The sequence below is a fragment of the Anomaloglossus baeobatrachus genome, chromosome 12 (genome assembly GCF_048569485.1).
Source record: "Anomaloglossus baeobatrachus isolate aAnoBae1 chromosome 12, aAnoBae1.hap1, whole genome shotgun sequence".
Classification (NCBI taxonomy): domain Eukaryota; kingdom Metazoa; phylum Chordata; class Amphibia; order Anura; family Aromobatidae; genus Anomaloglossus; species Anomaloglossus baeobatrachus.
Window position 1 is genome coordinate 27,293,690 of NC_134364.1, and position 21,719 is coordinate 27,315,408.

General features: G+C 42.1%; 1 protein-coding gene across 9 annotated transcripts in view; it reads left to right on the forward strand.

The window, feature by feature from the left end:
* LOC142258359 (ryanodine receptor 3) overlaps positions 1-21,719 on the forward strand; it is an 847,167-nt gene that overhangs the window by 822,158 nt on the left and 3,290 nt on the right. For all 9 annotated transcript variants that reach the window (XM_075330934.1, XM_075330936.1, XM_075330935.1 and 6 more), the window contains 7 exons: positions 3,312-3,372; positions 3,465-3,611; positions 8,011-8,145; positions 12,664-12,820; positions 13,059-13,123; positions 13,224-13,324; positions 19,044-19,095. In XM_075330934.1, the coding sequence (XP_075187049.1) occupies positions 3,312-3,372; positions 3,465-3,611; positions 8,011-8,145; positions 12,664-12,820; positions 13,059-13,123; positions 13,224-13,324; positions 19,044-19,095 (718 nt within the window). The remainder of the gene's footprint in view (positions 1-3,311; positions 3,373-3,464; positions 3,612-8,010; positions 8,146-12,663; positions 12,821-13,058; positions 13,124-13,223; positions 13,325-19,043; positions 19,096-21,719) is intronic.

The following is a 21,719-nucleotide window of genomic DNA, read 5'->3' on the forward strand; positions in this document are numbered from 1 at the left end:
TCATGAAATGCCCCCATCCATCCTGCTCATGAAATGCCCCCATCCTGGTAAATGGCGTGTATCCTGTGGCACAGGAAAAAAAAATAAACGTTTATACTTACCCTTCCTCACTCCCTGAAGCACCGATCTCTGTCTCAGCTGCAGCGCCGCTGTGTGGAGCCGTCACCGGTGTCTGCAGCATCGCGTCTTCCTGTCTGTGCCGGCGGTAAGCAGATCGATTCTGGTGGATACTAGCGGCGCGCACAGCGATGACGTCATTGCGGTGCGCGCCGCTAGTGTCCAGATCAGCTGACCGCCGGCACAGACAGGAAGACGCGATGCTGCAGGGGGGCGGCTCCACACATGGTGACGGGTGAGTACACTGATTCACTGCACCCCGCGCTGATAATGATGCACGGGGGGCAGTGAATACAGCTGCACATGATCACTCCAGGCTGTAGTTGCCAGGGGTGATCACGGCCGGCTGCTAATTATGCACGCACCCCCCCCCGCCCATCACCCCGCCCACCTGTCAGCGCCGGTTTCGCTGAGAGATGATGGGCGTGCATATGTAATGAGCGGGCCCACGTGGTCACGGCAGGCTGTTACAGCCTGCTCGTGCCGACGATGACTCGCTGCACCGCAGCACCCTCATTCCCCGCAGCCCTATAGTCAGACCATAAGACGCACCCCCCACTTTCCCCCAACATTTGGGGGGAAAAAAGTGTGTCTTATGGTCCGAAAAATACGGTATTTATTAAATACAAAAAACCTGGTACACCACAATGAATATAAGGACTTTATTGTACAGGCAATCCAAAAAACGTAAAATGTCTAACATTTCAATCCCAATATTTGGTCCTTCATCAGACACAATAAATTCTTGTGTAGGAATGTAATGTGTCTGATGAAGGCCCAAATAATAGGGGTCAAAAGGTTACACATTGTACATTTTTTTGGATTGCCTGTTCAATAAAGTCCTTATATTCATTGTGGTGTACCAGGTTTTTGTATTTAATGATGGGTTTGAACACTTCTTGAGGACCCATACCCAACTGTGCCATAAACCTTATTCTACTTGTCAACGACCATTTAGCTGCTGGAATCCCCTTTCCTCTACACGTACGGTAATTAATGTCCCCTGGTCCTTGGAAGGAAAAAAATCATCTGCCAGTCTTTTATATTGACCACACATGTAAAAAAGACACCTCAGACGTGATCTCATGTACAAGTTAATCAAACCCAACTTTTCTAAGCTCTCATTATAGGAGATGCCTTCCATCCCATGCCATAATCTAGTTGCCCAAAGCGGCAAAGTGAATGAATGAGTGGGGGTTAGTGCTTGTATAGATGGGTATGTCTGTGATCATAGATGCTTCTTACTTTCAAAGTGTTTTGTCTGGAATTGCCACAATTGTGGTAACCGTGAGCCCTCCTTGACACACCCGGGTTATTTTGATATCCTCCTACAGAGGGGGTGGCCTACATGTTTCCAGAATGTATATTTATTTAATTTCTTATATCTTTCTGAGGAGGTTTGGTTTCCTTTACTACAATGTTAAAATGACAAATGCACCTTTTGAACCTCGTTCACATCTGTTTCATTTGTTTCCTTATTGTTACATTTACATTATAATACAAAGTTTAAAAAAAGACAAAAAACAAAATCCAGTTGCTGCATGTGAAATGACTAACTTTTTAATATCCTTTTTAAAACATGGAACCCACAACTGGATCCCATATTCCAGATATGGCTTTACAAGTGATTTATAGAGGATTACAATACATTGGGATCCTGGGATCTAATCTCTCTTTTTATACACCCTAAAATATTGTTTGCTTTCACAGCTGCTGCCTGACATTGAGTGCTGCTGCTCAGCTTATTTGTAACTAGAATATCTAAGGCCGGCGTCACACGGTACGATCTATCGTGCGATCACACGAGCGATCGTACCCGCCCCCGTCGTTTGTGCGTCACGGGCAATTAGTTGCCCGTGGCGCACAAAGTCGTTCACCCCCCGTCACACGTACTTACCTCCCGGACGACGTCGCTGTGGGTGGCGAACATCCTCTTCCTGAAGGGGGAGGGACGTTCGGCGTCACAGCGACGTCACACAGCGGCCGGCCAATAGAAGCGGAGGGGCGGAGATGAGCGGAATGTAACATCCTGCCCACCTCCTTCCTTCCGCATTGCCGGCGGGACGCAGGTAAGCTGTGTTCGTCGTTCCCGGGGTGTCACACGTAGCGATGTGTGATGCCTCGAGAACGATGAACAACCGGAGCACAGAAGGAGGACCGACATTTTGAAAATGAACGACGTGTCAACGAGCAACGATAAGGTGAGTATTTTTGCTCGTTCACAGTCGTTCGTAGCGGTCACACGCTACGATATGTCTAACGATGCTGGATGTGCGTCACGGAATCCGTAACCCCGACGACCTATTGCCCGATATATCATATCGTGTGACGCCGGCCTTAGTCCTTCTGTTCTGAAATCACAATTTTATTTTGTCTTTAGATTTCTAGGAAATCATACTGACAAAAAGTATTTCAGATAGTGTGGAACAATGACAACCGTGTACGCTTCTATGGGTGCCCTGCAATATAGTAATAAAATAATTTTCATAGTCATTTCCATGAGTTCTGTTCCTGGCAAATACAATCAATGCTTCTAGGGAAGAATAGCGCTCTTTGCTAAGGCATCATACAGAATAAAAAATGTAGTGTGACATAATTCTGTGCACAAGGTCTTAGGATGAAGACGGTGAAAATTGTACAAAATTCAAACATTTCTTTGACACCACATGTCACGTATAAATTAAGTCTACATTGTGCCCAAATAATAAAAAAAAAAAGGCTGCTCAATGGTTAACACTATTGCTTTGCAGCGCTGGGGTCCTGAGTCCAAATCCCACCAAGGTCAACATCTGTAAGGAGTTTGTATGTTCTCCCAGTGTTTGCATGGGTTTCCTCCGGTTTCATCCCACACTCCAAAGAAATACTGATGGGGAATTTAGCTTGTGAGCCCCAATGGGGACAGTGATGATAATATTTCTAAGGTGGTGTGGATTTTCACTATATAAGCAAGTAAAATTAAAAGTAGAAAATATATAGTAAAACTATATACCGTATGTATCAATTTACAATTTCCTGGAAAATAAAGAATGCAAAGGTTGCTACAATAGTACTAAAAAGTACTCAAGTGCAGCGCTTTTTTGCAGCCATAACCTACCTTTTTTTTAAAATCTATCAGATAACATTATTACATATAATTGTAAAACATAATTAAACATCTTATATCTAAAGCAATATTTAATGGTTTTTATCTTCAGGTTGAGCTCCATTGATATGAAGTATCACATCTGGAAGCTTGGAGTGGTATTTACTGACAATGTATGTATCATATCATCATTGTACTCTATGGGGAGAGATGCGTATAGGATATATAATATAATGTAACCTGAGCCTTGTTCTTTGTTCTTCAGTCCTTCCTTTATCTCGCCTGGTATACAACCATGTCGATTCTTGGGCATTATAACAACTTTTTCTTTGCTGCTCATCTCTTGGACATTGCAATGGGCTTCAAGACACTGAGGACGATTCTGTCATCAGTCACTCACAATGGAAAACAAGTAAGCCTGCCCGGTGTCTGTGCGGTCTTTGACTTTTAATAAACCGGCGATGAGCGATTCATGTATTATTATTAAACAGATTACGAGATGATTGCGGTGTTTCTAAAATAGAGTGCGCGTTTAAGAAAAGATGAAAGCCTGGCCTGCAGCGTGGCCTGGTTTCCAGCAGCGGCATGCATGGTGTGTGACTCACTGAATCCGCTAATACACTCACATTACTCATGCCTGAGCGCGCTGCGCGGCCGCAGACAGCTGAATTAAGTGCTGCTCATTTCACAGCTCAGACGCTGGCATGAGCACACCAAGCCTTTCCACAGTGCTAGGGCTATGCTGGCCAGTTGGAAATGGATAGTTGTAAAACCTGTCAGCTGTTTGTAAAGCATTTGTGGTAATGGCACCAGATCAGTCAGTAATTATTGCACTTATGCAGTTACTTGTACGATGGTCCTGCCGAGAGCTCTGCTTTTCCAATGGAGAAATGACTCCAGAATCTGTAGAGCAGTCAGATCGATGCCACAGGCTTGTAACGTTAGCGGAGAACATTTAGCGCCCTGATTTCCACCTGCCCTCCCTCCCGGATACCATAAGCCCCTCTCTCCCTACTCTCTTCTGGCCGCTTCTAGTCACTGATGTTTGTTGTAGTCGCTCATGAATTATTGAAACCAAGCTGCTGCTTTAAACACTCACAGCATGCACTATTAATTCTTACCTGCTGGATAGAGGAACCCTGCTTATTACTGACAGCGGCTTAAAGTGGCCGTTCTTTAGATCCATTTTATTTCAATGGAACTTACCTTTGATTAATCTTTCAGTATAATCTAGCCAAATACCTTAACATCAATTCCTTGTGTTCGCTTTCTTTAACTTGCAATTTTTACCCCAAAATGCAGTCACCAATACAATTTATAAGAGCGGAGCTGGATTTTGAGTGTCAGGTGGTCCTGTTTTTTTTATCCCGTATTTTCCAATGATAACCAGTCGTATGAGTGAATTTATGAAACTGCTTTTTAACGTAATAGAAAGCCAATATAACCATGTATTATCGATAAGTAATCTTTATATGTTACATAGCAGTATAAATCTAAACTGAGGGATGCAGATAAGGCATGGTCCTCACCGGGCAGCTCAGAATGTGCTTTTGTGATCCTACAATTTCATATGGACCGCCGACTCTGAAATACCAAGAATCTGATGCAGCCATTATCTCAGCTTCCCAAAGGGTTTAATGCAGGGTTTATGTTGAATTACTTAAAGCTTGCATTTCTAAGGCCACGTGCACACATTCAGTATTTGGTGAGCTTTTTATCTCAGAATTTGTAAACCAAAACCAGGAGTAGAGCAATCAGAGGAAAAGTATAATAGAAACATGGGATTTCACTGTCTCCTGTTATGATCCGGAACCATGGAAGACCACCATAAATCATTGGTAAAAGGTGACAAGAGCATTGGCAACTAATCTGGCCCCCTTACTAACCATCAACACTAGAAGTAGCCGAGGAGTGAACTAACATCCTATGCACCGCGAACCCAGCCGGAGAACTAGCTATCTTAAAGGAAGGAAAGATGAATAACTCTCTGCCTCAGAAAATAGAAAAAGAATAGCAAGCCCCCCACATTCAAAGACTGCGGTGATATAGAAAAACACAATACACAGATAGATGATAGGATTAGCAAAAGGTGAGGCCCTACTGACTAAATAGGACAGGATAGGAAAGGGACTGATGGTGGCCAGAGAAAAACCCTGCAAAAATCCAAAAACCTGATAGTACAAAAAGCCCTCAGATCGCTAGATCTGAACTCTGTCCTATACTAGGCGCTCTTGTCATACCAATGAACAGAAAGCAGGAACCATTACACATTCAAGAAGCAACAAACACATGGACTTATAGGAGCAATACTCCAAACATAGCTGCAGGGAGCTTCCCAGCTAAGCAACTGAGAGGGAAGATCCCTGCATGCAAATAAACTGAAAACAACCACAGAAAATGACAAACTCAGATAAGAGTAAAAGAACCAAACAACAAACAAAGAGCAAAGCACTTATCTGGGGTAGATGTGGTCTGGAGCAGGATGAAGCAGGCTGGTGTACAAAGAACAACTGACATCCGGCATAGCCTGCTATCAGACCAGGATTTAAATAGGCAGAGAGTTAGCAATGAAAACGCCCATTGCTCAACACACCTGGTCTCTGTCCAAACCATTCCTGGCCACAAGAGGGAGCCTCACAGCAGCAAAAGCATAACTGACATTCACAACAGTCTCCGTTTAACAGAAACGCAGTTGAAGCTCCAAGCATACATATAACAAGAAATCTGTCAGGTGATTGATGAGACCAAACCAGAAATCAGGGGCAAGGTCCCCCATTGCAGACATCCATTTATCATTGTTTTCACCACCCTCTCCACTAGATTGACAGGTCTCTTCCTATTCTTGCAAAGAAAGAGTATCGTCAATATAGCGGAGCCAGGTGACACCAAGCAAGTAGGAACCCACCTAAAAGCCTGTTCTCCCCATTCATGGTTAGTTTTCAAATGTGGTTTTCATTGAAACACCGCAGTGTTCTATAGTATACTATATAGTATCACATTTGCGTGTGACTTGCACGAGGATAACATCACATTGGCCGGACTGGCTGGTGACTCTCCTCACAAGAGCGTGTTGGCGGCATAAAAATACATGAAGCTGACAAACTCCTGTCCAGAGAGCCACTGACCGATGTGATGCAATCCTCGCTCAAGTCACATGCAAGTGTGTCTCCAGCCTAACTCAGATGTCTGCAATGAGGGAGAATGTAACTGATTTATGCTGCCCGTGGTTCAGGGACCATGAATCCCCTGGCATACACCCTTTAAACAAAAGTTGCAATTAATGATGAGTAAGTTTCAAAATCTTCGGATTCGTGATACTCGTAACAAGTACTATCTAATACTCGCATATGCATTCCAAATAGTACGTGCAATGCAAGTCAATGGGGAAAAACTTGCAATGTAATGAGTAACCCGAATGCCGTACTATTCGCTACTCCCCCTTGACTTGCATTGCACATGCTATTCGGAATGATTACGCGAGTATTGGATTCGCTATACTCGTAACGAGTACTGTCTGAGTATTTCGAAACTCGCTCATCATTAGTTGTGATGTAAGCCTATCAGATGATATCAGAGAACGGTGCCAGTTCAGCAGCGGGCCAGGTTGGAACAGTAAAGAACCATTTTGGAACAATAAAGAACCATTTAGGAACACAAGAGGCTTCAAATTTATCACAGCACAAGGCCGTTCAACGTGATATCGTCCTCCGTTATCAGTGGTCTCACTTATACATAACAGGGTGTAACAAAGAATTACAGAACTCATTTAGGCTTTATTCACACATCAGTTTTTTGTTTTCAATATTTCATCCTGCCAGAACCAGGAGCGTCTCAAACACACAGAACAGGTGGCAATCTCTATAGCTTTTCCACTGTAAGTTCCATTCCTGGTTTTGGCATCCAAACAAATGGAAAATACTGACCAAATACTGAGGTGTGAATTAAGTCTTAGCTTGTAGGTCAGATTCCAGCTGTTTATACAGGTCCCACTACTAGGGGCCCCCAAAATCAGCAGTTATGCTTTGGAGGAACCTCAGTGTAATAGTACTACATCCAGCATATTCCTGCAGTCTTTTAGAGTAGGTTGTAGACCTTGCTGTCAGCTACGACTAATACCTTATTCACACATCATTCTTTCTTGGTCAGCATCCCATCAGCATTTGTAAGTGAAAATCCTTAGCACCGAAACTGAACTAGTGTAAATCTGTGAATTATAGGTTTTACCTGATTTTTGTCTTGCAAATTCTGATGAACTAGTGCCCCAAACATTGTGTGACATGTAAGTCATAATAGAAAAAGCTCCTGATCATAAGACGACCTTTAGTAACACATCTTCAAAATAGCAAGTAATTGTCTGATCAAATCATTAAAAGGAATCTGTCAGCAGGTTTTTGCTACCTCATCTGATAAGCAGCATGATGTAGGCAAACAGACCCTGGATCCAATGATATATCACTTAGTTTACTGGGTGGAGCGGTACTGACACAGAGTGTCTAGATTTAGCCATGCAGCAGAGCGGAGACCTGCCCCTGCCCACACGAGGCTCTCTATGTACAACGTTTATAGACAGTGAGTTGCTTATCATGGCAGGGGGTGTGCCAGACTACCAGGCACGAGGCTATGTAGTCAGAGCAATGATAAGGTCCTGGTGCTGAAACAATCATTGCAAGTAAACAACATAACACAGCTTGATAAGAGACAGAGCTGAAATCTGTGTTTTATCCCCTACAGCATGCTGTCTTAAGATTAAATTCTAAAAACCTGCTGACACACTCCCCTTAAACAAAAAACAACTTTTCTTTTCCCCTCAGTTGGTGTTAACGGTTGGTCTCCTGGCTGTTGTTGTCTATCTATACACGGTCGTGGCCTTCAACTTTTTCAGAAAGTTTTACAACAAGAGTGAAGATGAAGATGATCCAGATATGAAGTGCGATGATATGATGACGGTATGTGCAGGTGGCTAATGCAGGCATGTGGATGATAGGGGTTCACTCGGTATAACTCAAAGAACACTAATACACTATTTATAAAATCAATATACTTAGTGGTTGTTTATAAATGATATTTAAGTCAATACCTAAAGTTATGAGCTAGTCCAAGTAGAACCCTTTGAATTCAATGATTTTACGTATCAGGACTAATTATGAGCAAGCACTACCATGATTGGGTGCTCGATACTTGTCCGAGTGTCCGACTGCTCGTTAAGAGTACCCGAGCATGGTAGTGCTCACTCATCACTAGTTACGAGTACCGAGCACCTGAGCATGGCAGTGTTTACTCATTACTAATTACAAGTACCGAGCACCTGAACATGGTAGTGCCCGCTCATCACTAGTTACGCATACTGAGTATGGTAGTGTTCGCTTATCACTAGTTATGAATACCGAGCACCCTAGAATGGTAGTGCTCACTCATCATAAGTTTCGAGTATCGAGCACCCGAGCATGGTAGTGCCCGCTCATCACTAGTTACGAGTACTGAGCACCCGACCATTGTAGTGCTCACTCATCACTAGTTACGAGTACCGAGCACCTGACCATGGTAATGGTCGCTCATCATTAGTTCCAAGTACCCGAGCATGGTAGTGCCCGCTCATCACTAGTTCCGAGTACCGAGCACCCGAGCATGGTAGTGCCCGCTCATCACTAGTTCCGAGTACAGAGCACCCGAGCATGGTAGTGCTCACTCGTCACTAGTTACAAGTACCGAACAGCCGAGCATGGTAGTGCTCACGCATCACTAATTACGAGTACTGAGCACCTGAGCATGGTAGTGCCCGCTCATCATTAGTTCAGAGTACCCGAGCATGGTAGTGCTCGCTCATCACTAATCAGAAAAAAATTTGGTTCTTAGAAGGTCTTAAAATTAGGTGTATTGGTACATTAAACCTTGAATAATCAATAACATGTGACAAATTACCCTGTCATTATTTAGTTAGCAATATTAAGAGTGGAAGAATTAAGTACACCCTATGAATCAATAGCTTTTAGAACCACCTTTGACAGTAATAGCGAAGTAATGGTTTTCTGTTTGACTGTCAGTCCCTCACGTAGATTTGGAGGAATTTTGGGCCATTGTTCTTTACATCATTGTTTAAAGAGAACCTATCAGCACGATTTTGAAATGTAAAATAAGGATATGGTCATGGTATTCAGATTGATTTCTCACCTCTTTTTCTGAAGACATTCACTTTTTTGTTCTTTATTTAGCATTTGAAGTTTTCTTCTAATAATATTTAGGTGCACAGGGGCTAGACTGGGTCTTCTCCTCTGGTCCTGGGTCTTATGCCTGCCTCTGGTGTTTAAATGACAACTAATTGATATTTTTAATGACCTACCGCCTACTTGAAATCTGGCATTGTCATTGCCATGGGCAGGTGCCTACGCAGATTATTTTCCCGGCTAGTTTACAATAAAGAGACACTGTGGGCAGTGCATGCAGATTGACATCTTGGCACAATCACGTTTTATACATGACTGCCTATGTGCCACCTACTGTACCATTTTTTTGCAGATTAGCCAGGAAATCAATCTGTGTATGTGCGACTCATGGACGTGAATGAGGCGCTTGTGCAGGAGAAGAGCTGGTGCACAGTCCCGCCCCTAGGCACCTAAATCTGATTAGAAGAAAACTTCAGACTGAGAACAAAAAAGCAAATTTCTTCACCGAGGGCATTGATTTAATCAGTATTACAGCGCCATTATAGCCATGTCCTTACTTTACATTGAAAACTCATGCTGACAGGTTCTCATTAACTTTGTTAAGGTGTGTTGGCATTTGTTTATACAGAGCTCTCTTCAAATTAAGTATTTGCATCGAAATTGTCTAAAAAAAAATACACATTAAGTATTTACATCAAGGATTTTGCAAAAATAGTTCCTTTTTAGGCTTTTTTTCCCCTCATTCATTAGAATTGTTTGAAAATGCTGCAAAAATGCTGACATGCTTCAAATCTGTATTAAGCAACGTGTGCATGAGATCCCAGAAGTCTCATTCACGTTCCAGGGACTGTAAAATGCTGCATTTTAGGAGAGGAGAGGCCGGGGAATAGCAAGGGGACAAATGGATTACTCGGGCAGCAGAATTTAGATAGATTGGAGGGAAGTAAGAGTCTAAGGGTATGTGCGCACGTTGCTTTTTACCTGCTTTTTACCTGCTTTTTTGCTGCTTTTTCTTCTGCGCTGTTTAATGCCAAAATGGATGTGTTCTTCTATTCAAGCAAAGTCTATGGGAATTTGGGTTTCTTGTTCACACTATGTTGTTCAAAATGCTGCCTTTTTGTGGCAGAACTTTGGTCAAAAACACAGCTTTTCAAAGAAGCAACATGTCAATTGTTTTTGCCATTTGGGTTTTGCACTGCAAAGCTGAGTTTTTGACCAAAGTTCTGCCACAAAAAGGCAGCATTTTGAACAACATAGTGTGAACAAGAAACCCAAATTCCCATAGACTTTGCTTGAATAGAAGAACACATCCATTTTGGCATTAAACAGCGCAGAAGAAAAAGCAGCAAAAAAGCAGGTAAAAAGCAACGTGCGCACATACCCTCAAGGCCCCGTTACGTGCAGCGACATAACAAGATATCGTTGGGGGTCACGAAATTCGTGACGCACATCCGACCTAGTTAGCGACGTCGTTGCATGTGACACTTACCAGCGACCGCTAACGATCCAAAATACTCACAAAATCGTTGATTGTTGACACGTCATTCTCAAAATATCGTTGCTCGTTTAGGACGCAGGTTGTTCGTCGTTCCTGAGGCAGCACACATCGCTACATGTGACACCCCGGGAACGACGAACAACAGCGTTCCTGCATCCTCCAGCAACGAGGTGGGAGTGACGTTCATGCGGCTGCTCTCCGCCCCTCCGCTTCTATTGGTGGCCCGCAGTGTGACGTCGCTGTGACGCCAAACGAACCGCCCCCTTAAAAAAGAGTTTGTTCGGTGGCCACAGCGACGTCGTAAGGAAGGTGAGTTGGTGTGAAGCATACTAGTGATATTGTTCGCCACGGGCAGCGATTTACCCGTGATGCACAAACGACGGGGGCGGGTGCGATCGCTAGAGATGGTGCTGCATGTAAAGCAGCCTTTAGAAGTGATGCCACAGAGGAGGAGGTTACAGTAGTCCAGGTGGAAGATAATAAGGGCATGCACTAGTGTTTTTGCAGATTTTTGTTCAAGGAATTTACAGATCGGGGAATTTTTTTTTTGAGTTGGAGTCGGCATGCGGTGGAAAGGGCTTGGATATGTGGCTTGAAGGAGACAGCATAGTCAAGGGTTACCTCCAGGCAGTGAGCACTATTAACTGGGGAGAGTGAGCAGCCATTGACTTTGATGGCTAGGTCAGGTGGAGTGGTAGAGTGAGGTGGAGGAAAGATGATTAATTGTGTTTTTTCCATGTTCAGTTTTAGAAATCGAGCAGAAAAGAAGGATCAGATAGCAGACAGACATCGTGGGATTTTTTTTTTAGTAAGGAGCTGATATCCGGGCAGAGAAGTAAATCTGCATATCATCAGCATAAAGATGATACTGAAAGCCAGGGGACTCTATGAGCTGTCCCAGGCCGAAGGTGTAGATGCAGGACAGCACTGAATCTTGGGGTACACCAACAGATAGGGGGAGATTAAGAGTTGGTGTGAGAAAGGGAGTCACTGTCTGTTAGATATGAAGTGATCCATGATAGGGCTAAGTCTGTGATACTAAGAGATGAGAGAATCTGTAGCAAGAGGAAATGGTCCACATTGTCGAAGGCAGAAGACAGATGTAGGTGGAGGAGTACAGAGTAGTGTCGCTTGGCTTTGACAGTTAGTAGGTCATTGGTGACTTTAGTTAGGGCAGTTTTAGTGGAATGATGTGGTTGAAAGCCAGATTGTAACCGGTGAAAGAGGGAGCAGGAGGAGAGGTGGAAGGACAGTTCAAGATCGCCATGCTGTTCCAATAGTTTTGAGGCATATGGGAGAAGTGATATGGGATGATACCTAGACACAGAAGATAAGTCAAGGGAGGGCTTTTTGAGGATGGGTGTGATGGAGCCATGTTTGAAGCATGAGGGGAAGACACCAGTTGTTAGTGATAAGTTGAATAGATGGGTTTATCAAAGTGGAATTTTTAGCTTCTTCCGATAAAAATATGGGTCACTTGAAGAACCCCATACTTCATTACATGTAATACCTATGGCTAGACGACAATGTATGAATGTCTAAAGCCCCAGGTTACAGTGTAGAAGCACAGACTGTAATGAACATAGACTCTGAACTAGTGTTTATATAAAGAGCGACAGTTTGAGCTCTCAGTTCATTACTATGGGTCAGTGCATTAATGATTAAGAATGCAATTAAGATGCATTTAGGGCAAATTACTTGCATGACTTTACCTTTTAGAAGTTGCGATGTAATTCTTCCCAGTTGGGTGCTTTAGGGTGAATGATGATGGAAACCAGACTAATTAGAATGTGGCTCTCCAACAGTGTTATCTGTTCCACATGTACGTTGGGGTGAGAGCTGGAGGTGGCATTGGAGATGAGATTGAGGACCCTGCCGGTGACCCTTATGAGATGTATCGGATTGTATTTGACATCACCTTCTTCTTCTTTGTCATTGTCATTCTTCTTGCCATTATTCAAGGTAAGTTCATTGTTCTAGGACACAATGCACCTCAGCTGTCATATAGCAAGAAGATTAACAGGCATCCTTTCTATCACTAGCATACAATAAGGCTTTGACTTTTTTTTAATACTACCGGCAGCACATAGTATGTTACATGGTAGGGAAACATTACTACAGTAAAACCTAACACCACAACTACCACCAACAGTAATCTCACAGATATAAAATATCACACTCCTTGTCTTTTCTGCATCAGGTTTGATCATTGATGCTTTTGGGGAACTGAGAGATCAACAGGAACAAGTCAGAGAAGATATGGAGGTATGATGAAACTGAGTGGAACATATGACGTGAGACAAATACAATATGTCATATGCGTGATATCCTGATCTCTCATCTTGTACTGTTCTTATTTACCCAGACAAAATGTTTCATCTGTGGAATTGGAAATGATTACTTTGATACGACGCCGCATGGCTTTGAAACACATACTTTACAAGAACACAACCTAGCTAACTATCTGTAAGTATAACATTGTTTGTATATGAAAACAGAACATTTCTAGAAAATATTAGTAACGTAGTTAGTAGAGATGGTGTAGCACAGCCAGTCAAGAGCGACTATCATAGCCACTATAAAATATGAGGCAGGGAAAGCAGCAGCCATCATAGGATTTTTAGAAGCTATGGAGAGGAGGTCAGGAAGCACATCATTAGAGATGAGGAGAGAGACACCAAAAACAGTGGAGAATTACTATATACAGAGTGTGGTGCACGACTGCAGAGCAACATAGAAAATAGGGATGGTAGTCTGGGAATAATCATACATACTGTCAGAAGATAGATTCTGATGCTCCTACGCTCACCTATGTGACTGAACTGATTGATCTGTGATGCACGCCAGTTGCCTCTGAATTTAATTGAATCTATATTTTCAGTCTGTCACCACTATGTATGGTAAAGCGCCGCCAAGTAGTTTTATAGCTTCAGAGCATGACAAAGCGGACAAATTGCTGTTGTACTTCAAGGAGCAGATCTCACACTGGATGGCTCCTCATCAACTACAGCTGGACATTGTCATAAGTGACAATGCCCAGAACAATGTACTTGCCTTACGTTTCGGCAAAGTATCTCATGCTGCCTGCATAGCACACGTCATGAATTTAATTGTGCACATTTTCTTAAAGGAATATACCTGCTTGAGTAAAGTAGTGGCTATAGCTAGAAAAGTGTCTGCTCATTTCAATCGATCAAGTTCAACGCTTGCATACATTGAAGGTTTCATGCAGCAGCCAAACTGGAGCATAGCTCACTTTGAGATCTACCATTGGCAGCTGATGAGGGATGCGTGTCGCCTACTGAAGTGGGTAACAATGGCGGCATCATGAATTTCATACTCCTCATTTATCTTGGCAAAAACACTCATCAGGATGCAACAGGCAATAGAGAACAACAACAACTGTTCTGTGTCTGTGGGGGATGCTCAAAGCCCAATGCTACATGCAGCATGATGTGGAGGAGGAGCAGCACTAGTTAGATGTGGAGTGGGACATTGAGTTATCCTGGCAAAGGTAGGGGACCAAAAAATAAAAGGGCCCCACCTCTTTAGTATTAAATTAATATGCAGGTTCAGAAACACTCTGTGGCCCGCATACAATCATATGTACATACACTGTGCATCAGCCCACTGCAATTAATAAAAGCATGAATTCCACTATTTTTATTTATGTAATAAACATGAGATACTTAGTTATCAATTTAACATTGCCAGGGGACAAGGCTGGCAGATTAAAAATTACAAATACAATGATGATGTTACCTATGACCAAAGTTGAAGCTGGGTGCAGAGAGTGAACCAACAGTGTCAATGCTGGCAAGCTTGAAATGTTTGTGGGATGACATGCGTATCATTACCATCAAGCAAAGGGATGACTTTTTGAAAGCCAAGCTTTAGACCCTTTATATAAAGGCAAAATGGGCTAATGTTTTTTAGCTTCCAAAAGGGTATCCAAATTGGCATATTACTATGATAAGTTGTGTCACTGGACACCTGATGACCACACAGCTAACCAGGAGACCACTCTTCGTACCAATGCTGCCCCATAAGTGCCAGAAAACATAGCAGTGGTTATCACAACATATTTTACATGATGGACCAACTGTTTTATCTGCCACTGCACCAACGTGATGTACTTCAGTAGCCAGATTCATTCATCCATGTACTGAGTCTTTTCTTTGGCATGTACCTTAAGTCTATGGACTTCTGGGTGCACACACACTGCCCCTCTGTATAATGTCTCTCCCACACACACTGCCCCTATGTATAATATCCTCCCACACACACTGCCCCTCAGTATAACATACCCCACAGACACTGTCCCTCGGTACAATATTTCCCACACACACTGCTCCTCGCAACACTTTAAGAAAGTAGTAGTGGGCACAGGTTAATAAATATAAATGAAGGGAGGGGTAAACTATGCAAAAAATAATATATAACATGAGAGGAAAAAAGCTGCATAGTCAAAAATGTGCACATCCAGCTATTTATATGTAAACTTTGCTTTTATGGATACACAACAAATAAGGCTGACAAAAATAAAGGTTAAACAAAGAATAAAAACATGATTTACAAGAGAAAAAGAATGTTATTAGATCCTCCATGTAGGGCTTACCTTTCCCCGCCAGCTGCCACGCCCTGGTCACCTCCGTAGTTCTGCATTACTCGCAGCAGTGTGATGAGGTCGCAACGATGACTTTATCACGTTGCTGCATATTTGGCCACGTGATGAAGCGTTCCTCTGTGCCCTACTGCCCCTGGCTCCACATGGCTTCTTTGCACGCGATGCTCCTAAAAGCACATAGCATGCAAATTAGCTATTTGTTAATGTCCACTCCACTAAAGTGGCCAAAGGAACATGGCCGAGCTCCTCTGCTGCAGCTATGACTGGGGCCCAGCTCGAGGATTACTAAAATTATGTAATTACCCCGGGCCAGGCACCGCGCTTCACCTAGCCTCATGCACCAGTAAGAATTGTAATGCCCTGATGGCGGCCCTGTTTATATATCAATGAGGCAAGCATCTTTCCTCCCAAAAGGGATCCTTTTGTAATCATTTTTATATGTATAAAAACGAAAAAAGTCTATAAATGTAGCTTTTTGGTAAACTAGCTATTAACTAGTTACCATCCACTTATTCCTAGCTGGGTATGTTGAGGTCACTGACATTTTTAAGGCTGTATTTAAATTAAGGAGCTTAAAAAAAAAAAAAAAAAGTTTAATATTGCTCTAGGAGGCCTCAGAGTGTTCCAAACCTTTTCTGGTTAGTAAAAAGATGAGCAGTACTTGCAATTGCTTTGAATCTAATTTTGTTTTGTTTTTTTAAATTGGAGAAACAGACAACTTTGAACTTCTAAAGATTCAATCATCGTCAGTTAGTTCATATTTTGTTTTTTTTCTAAAACTTGATACATGATAATTCTGATGTTTATACTTCAGTTTTACTTAAATGATTGATGCGGAATGACAAATTCAGCTCTAAAAATCAATTAAAAAAAAACAAACAAATCTAATGATTTTTCCTTCTGTTTTTATTTTTTTTTTAAAAATTCAGCCGGATCACCTTAGTGCAAACATGGCAAAGGGCACTAAAATACAACAACACAGGCTTTAACTGGTCCACTGACATTTCAACAAACTTTCAATAAATCAATAGTGTAGCCAAATATAAGAAACATTGTAATATATCCGATCAGAGAAATAAGCTTCATCCCCTGCTTCCTGAACCCATCATCCACACTGATGACTGGTGCGCTGTTGCTATGGAAAAGAGCAGGGATCCATGTCTCTGCGTCTATTGTGTATTATACATTTTGTACTACTGTCTGATGCACTGGGGAAGCCTTCATGGTGTTTATGGGGGCAATGCAAGCCATCATACTATGAGTGAGTGACTGTAAAGCTGCACTCACACTAGTGTATGCCATCGGATGCGAGAGCATCGAATGCCATACGCTAATGACCCCCGGCTCAGGCTCTGCTGCGAGCGTGAGCTGAGTGTCATGCGACTGTGACCCGATTCTACGATCAGGTTTATAGCTGTGAAGTTGAAGGCGGGCGCTGCGGAGGAGAGGGAGGGGTTAATCCCCCCATCTCCTCCATTGTCAACCTGTGTGTATATCGCACTGCACTGGGATAACATCCGAGTCCATGCCAATGTATATCTCGCACCCATTCACTTGAATGGGTGCGAGGGATACGTCTGTAGCAGAAAATCGCAGCATGTTGATGCTGGATGCGAGAAAAGCTAACTGCTCTCCCTCATTGACTAACATTGGTCAGAGTGCAATGCAAGATTTTCTTGCATTGCACTCGTCCGTTTTTCATGCTCGTGTGAGCGTACCCTAAGAGCTTTTATACTTTTGTGAGGGTGCAGTGGGGGCCATCATCCTGTGCATGGTGGCGCATAATACTTTAGAGGGGGTCACAGTGGGGACATCATACTAGGGGGAGACCTCTTAATGTGCAGACGTATGTGTGTGTGGAGGTGGACTGTTGGGGCATCATACTGTGCGAGTGGGGGGATTCACGGGGCAGTATACTGTTTCTTGAAGCAATTTTTGATGGCATCATACTCATTAGGAGCCATCAAAGGGGTATTGTATTGAGAGAAAAGTAGGAGGCAAAATTACTGTCCCTCTCCCTGTCTTTAAAAGTTGGGAGATATGCCCTTCTGTAACTGTTCATTTGCTGTGACCCCCGCTACTCTACCAAATATTTTGTCTGGTTGGACATGGAGTCCAAATAGAAATTTTGGAGCTTCAAAGAAATAATCCAAATGTACACCCCTGCAGGAACACTTTAATAAATCCAAAGGTTTACCTCTGGCTACTCGAGTCACAATGCTGTACTTCACACCAACGACAAGTCTAGCTTTACCATAGTAAAATATCCCAATACACACTGTAAACTAATGAAGGGAGAGAGGAGGAGGCTGAGATCAATCAGGTGCAGATCGCAGATGGAAAGGAATGTAAATCTCCTCCAAGCATTTCATTTACAGACTAAGACAAAACTGGAAGCTTTCACCCCCTCTGACCTTTTCAAAGAGAAGCTGTGTGGCCACAGGTGTCAGATGTTAATTCCTACTGGATATCTACAAATGTCTCAAAGATTCTGCTGCTTTTTTTATTTTTTTTGCTTAGGCTAGATACATCCATAAAGTGCTACTGGACCAAAAGCCTCTCTGAGGGGCATGAGCTGTCGCCACTCCTGTCATCTGGTGCCAAACATATCAGTTTGGATATCAAGATAAAAAAAATCCCTCAATTGTGTTTCCAGCAACTATTCCTCTACTGCCTGTCTTCTCACCTAAGGGAGTGATTGTTTAAGATCTCCCTGATCCTAAGAGTCAGCTTGCTGGAGCATTAACACTAGCTGAAGGCATCTTACAGATATTCTACTCTTTCCTAACTATCCAATAAATTAAGTTTAATTTGGAGAAAACTGAGGCCTATTTATTAATACTGTCTAATTACTAAACAGTGCAAACTTGAATAAGGCAGCGCTCACATCATCGATATTTTGCCGCAAAGCCGGATCCGGCACAAATGCGTTTCAGTTCCATTCATTTCCAATGGAATCGCGGCACAACCGCATGTGACCACATCTTGCTGCGCTTCCATTGGAAATGAATGGAACTGAAACGCATTTGTGCCGGATCCGGCTTTGCGGCAAAATACCGCTGATGTGAGCGCTGTCTAAGACAGTCTTAAAATGTGTTATTTTATTAGTGGGTCTTGCGGTTTGATCATTTTGCTCAACCTTTACTGCAAGTTTACACCACCTCTAAGTGACTGGCCTTGCAAGAGAAATTTGTACCTCTATTTTGGCATATGGTGTTGCACAGTAGGCCATGCACTTTTGTCAGAAAAGGCAGAGAAAGTGTCTAAAACCTAATAAATATGGTGCAAGTGATGAAAAGACAGTCTTTTCTCTTAACTTACGTCACAATTCTGGGTAATTTGGTATGTCATATCTCACCCATGGTCTCTGTTTTTTAACCCCAATTATAAGATCCACATATCTCTTAGTAATGCTCATCCGTTTAGTAAACTGGGTTTGCCTTAACCTATGGAAAAAATCCGTACATGTCTTATCTACACCAAATGCTCATTAGGCAATGCTCATTAATCCGCATCTTATCTTCTTAATTCATATGATTGTCTGTGTGCTTCTTACAGGTTCTTCCTCATGTATATCATTAATAAGGATGAGACAGAACACACTGGCCAGGTATGTGTTTTATGTGACTCGTTTAGATGAACTTGTCTCCATTCAATTTAATTGTATATATTAATCCCTTGTCAAACCAGACATACAGCTATAATGACTAAAATATTGTTACAAGTGACTCTAAATAGTAGAAGATGCATTTTCAAACAATGTTATAAAGCGTGCACATAGAAGTCCTACTACGTAAACATATTGATTTGTATTTAAGACTAGAGGAGCACTGCAAAAAAAGGAGACCTGAAGTGACGAAGGTGACACAATCATACACTCAGGGATTCACTAATCAGATCGTTTAATATTAAAAAAGTGGGGTTCAAACATAATAAAATATAAAAATATTAAATCCTGGCCAAGGACAAAATGCATATTTAGTGGTAATAACATATCCTAGCAGCATCCCGTAACTCACAGGGCACCAATGGTGTGTTTTTTATGTTTGAGCAAAAGAGGGAAAGTGCAAACAAAGTGTAACCGTCATTTTAATTTTTAATTCATAAATCAATATTACAAATGAAAATAAGCAACTGTGTAATATATCTTAGCAGATAAATTTTAAACCGAGAAAGAAATGTATCAGTCAAAATTCTATTAATGAGTGTAGATATAGGAACAATCTCACCAGAGTGTAGAGATATGTCCTGGGTTGTTCATTAGAGATCCCTCATAAGAATAGAGGAAGGGTTAATTGCAAGCCAAACTCTCCTTGTATCTGAATGTCCAAATGCCGTCTCCTGCCACATTTGCACACTTAAGATTCATCAGGGAAGTAAATGTAGTACTGCCTGGTCCAGTAGTAGTACAATATTAGCTCATCACAATGTATAGTGAAAAAGCCTTTCCACAGAGCAGCCCAAAATGGTCTTACTCTATTTAATTTGGAAAATGGTGCACAAATCATCAAATAACCTGATTCCAGTGATGTGACGCTTACTAGTCTGCTTGGTGTACGTTTGTTAATTTTTCACTACTGCAGTTATATCAGTTCCCTGAATGCTGAGCTGTGCATAGCCCCTCCCACACCACTGATTGGCAGCTTTCTGTGTATACTGTGTATAGGCTGAAAGCTGCCAATCGGGTGGGGGCGTGGTTCCAGAGAGTAGGAGGACTACATAGCACAAGCTAACTAATCCTCTAGTGATACTCTCCTGTTGATAAACAACACAAACACATTTTTTTTTTATTATAACTGTTGAGGTGAGACTAAAATGGGTCTTTAAGGTCTGACTGCCATGTTCAGATTATAATGTCATGTGTGCACACGAGAAAGAATAAAATAACGGACTACGAGTCAGTTATGAACCTTCTCCATGACAGACGACAGAAATTCTGCCCGTTTATTGTCACAAAACTTTATAGTGCTAGGGGAGTAAAGGGTGTAGACAAAATATAGTCCAATCAAATATCGCAGGCTGGACTCAAGACATATAGGAATTGCATAGTCTCTGCTGGATTGGTCAGTCCATACGTTGAGAATTCTCCTTTGTGTTCATCATCTTGGGGGGTGGCCAGGATGTAGGAGCCCTCTTTAAAGTTACATATACTAATGTATTGTATTATAGGAAAATCACTGAATATATATAATTTTATATATATATATTATATATATATATAGTGTTAGTAAAAAAACAAAAGAAATATGTGTGTTAGGTTACATCAACTAAACTACATACCTGAGTCTATGAAATGGCTGAATGAAGTATTTTTGGTTACTTAATTCTTATCCTCAACATAACTAAAACAAGCAGCCCCTTTAAAGTGACACATCCCTAGAATCGGGGTCTCTGCCCTTATATTATGTTCCACTCAGGTTAAATAGCAAAAAACTGCTGACCGTTTCCCTTTAAGACCATGTTCACATGACAATATTTTGCTCAGTATTTTTCATTAATATGTGTAAGCCACAAACCTCAAGTGTGTCAAAAATGCAGATATGGTGCTAATGTTTTTATTACACTTTTTCTCTAATTGTTCCACTCCTGGTTTTGGCTTACTGATGTCAAATACATAGCAAATACTGATGTGTGAATGTGGCCCATGGATAAGCACAAGAAAGAACAAATTAGTGTGGGGACATTCAGATAATATGAAGTTGACCCTCTGGAATATGCTGATGATTTGTCTTTAAAAATCAAGGTACAATATAAACTTCATAAATCTCTTACTTAGGTAAGGTCCACCAATAGTAATGGGAAACCCAAACTGTAAAGTTCGGGGTCCGTGCACAGACCCTGATTAGTAACTTTTCTGGAAAGTCAGTGTTACTGTTCAGGTTTGGACGCCCGGATAAACTAATAACAAAAAATGAAAAAGGAAGCCAAACAGGATTAAAGCAGGACAATTATACTTACTGAGTTTCCACAGGGCTGTCACACTGTTTCCAGGTCCTCTCATTAAATCTCATGAATATTCACTGCTTCTCCTGCCTACCCTCTGTGACGGCATCTGTGATTGTTTGCAGTCAGACTGTGCCCCACTCTCTGTGCAGGAGTCTCTGATTGGATGGCCGCACACTAGGCGTCTGGGTCCTTGAAATGGAGTGTTTAAATATTTTTAAACCCAGCACAGATAAAGCACACCACCTCCAGCTGTCTGCTTTATCTTGGCTGTGTATCCAAATTCGAGGG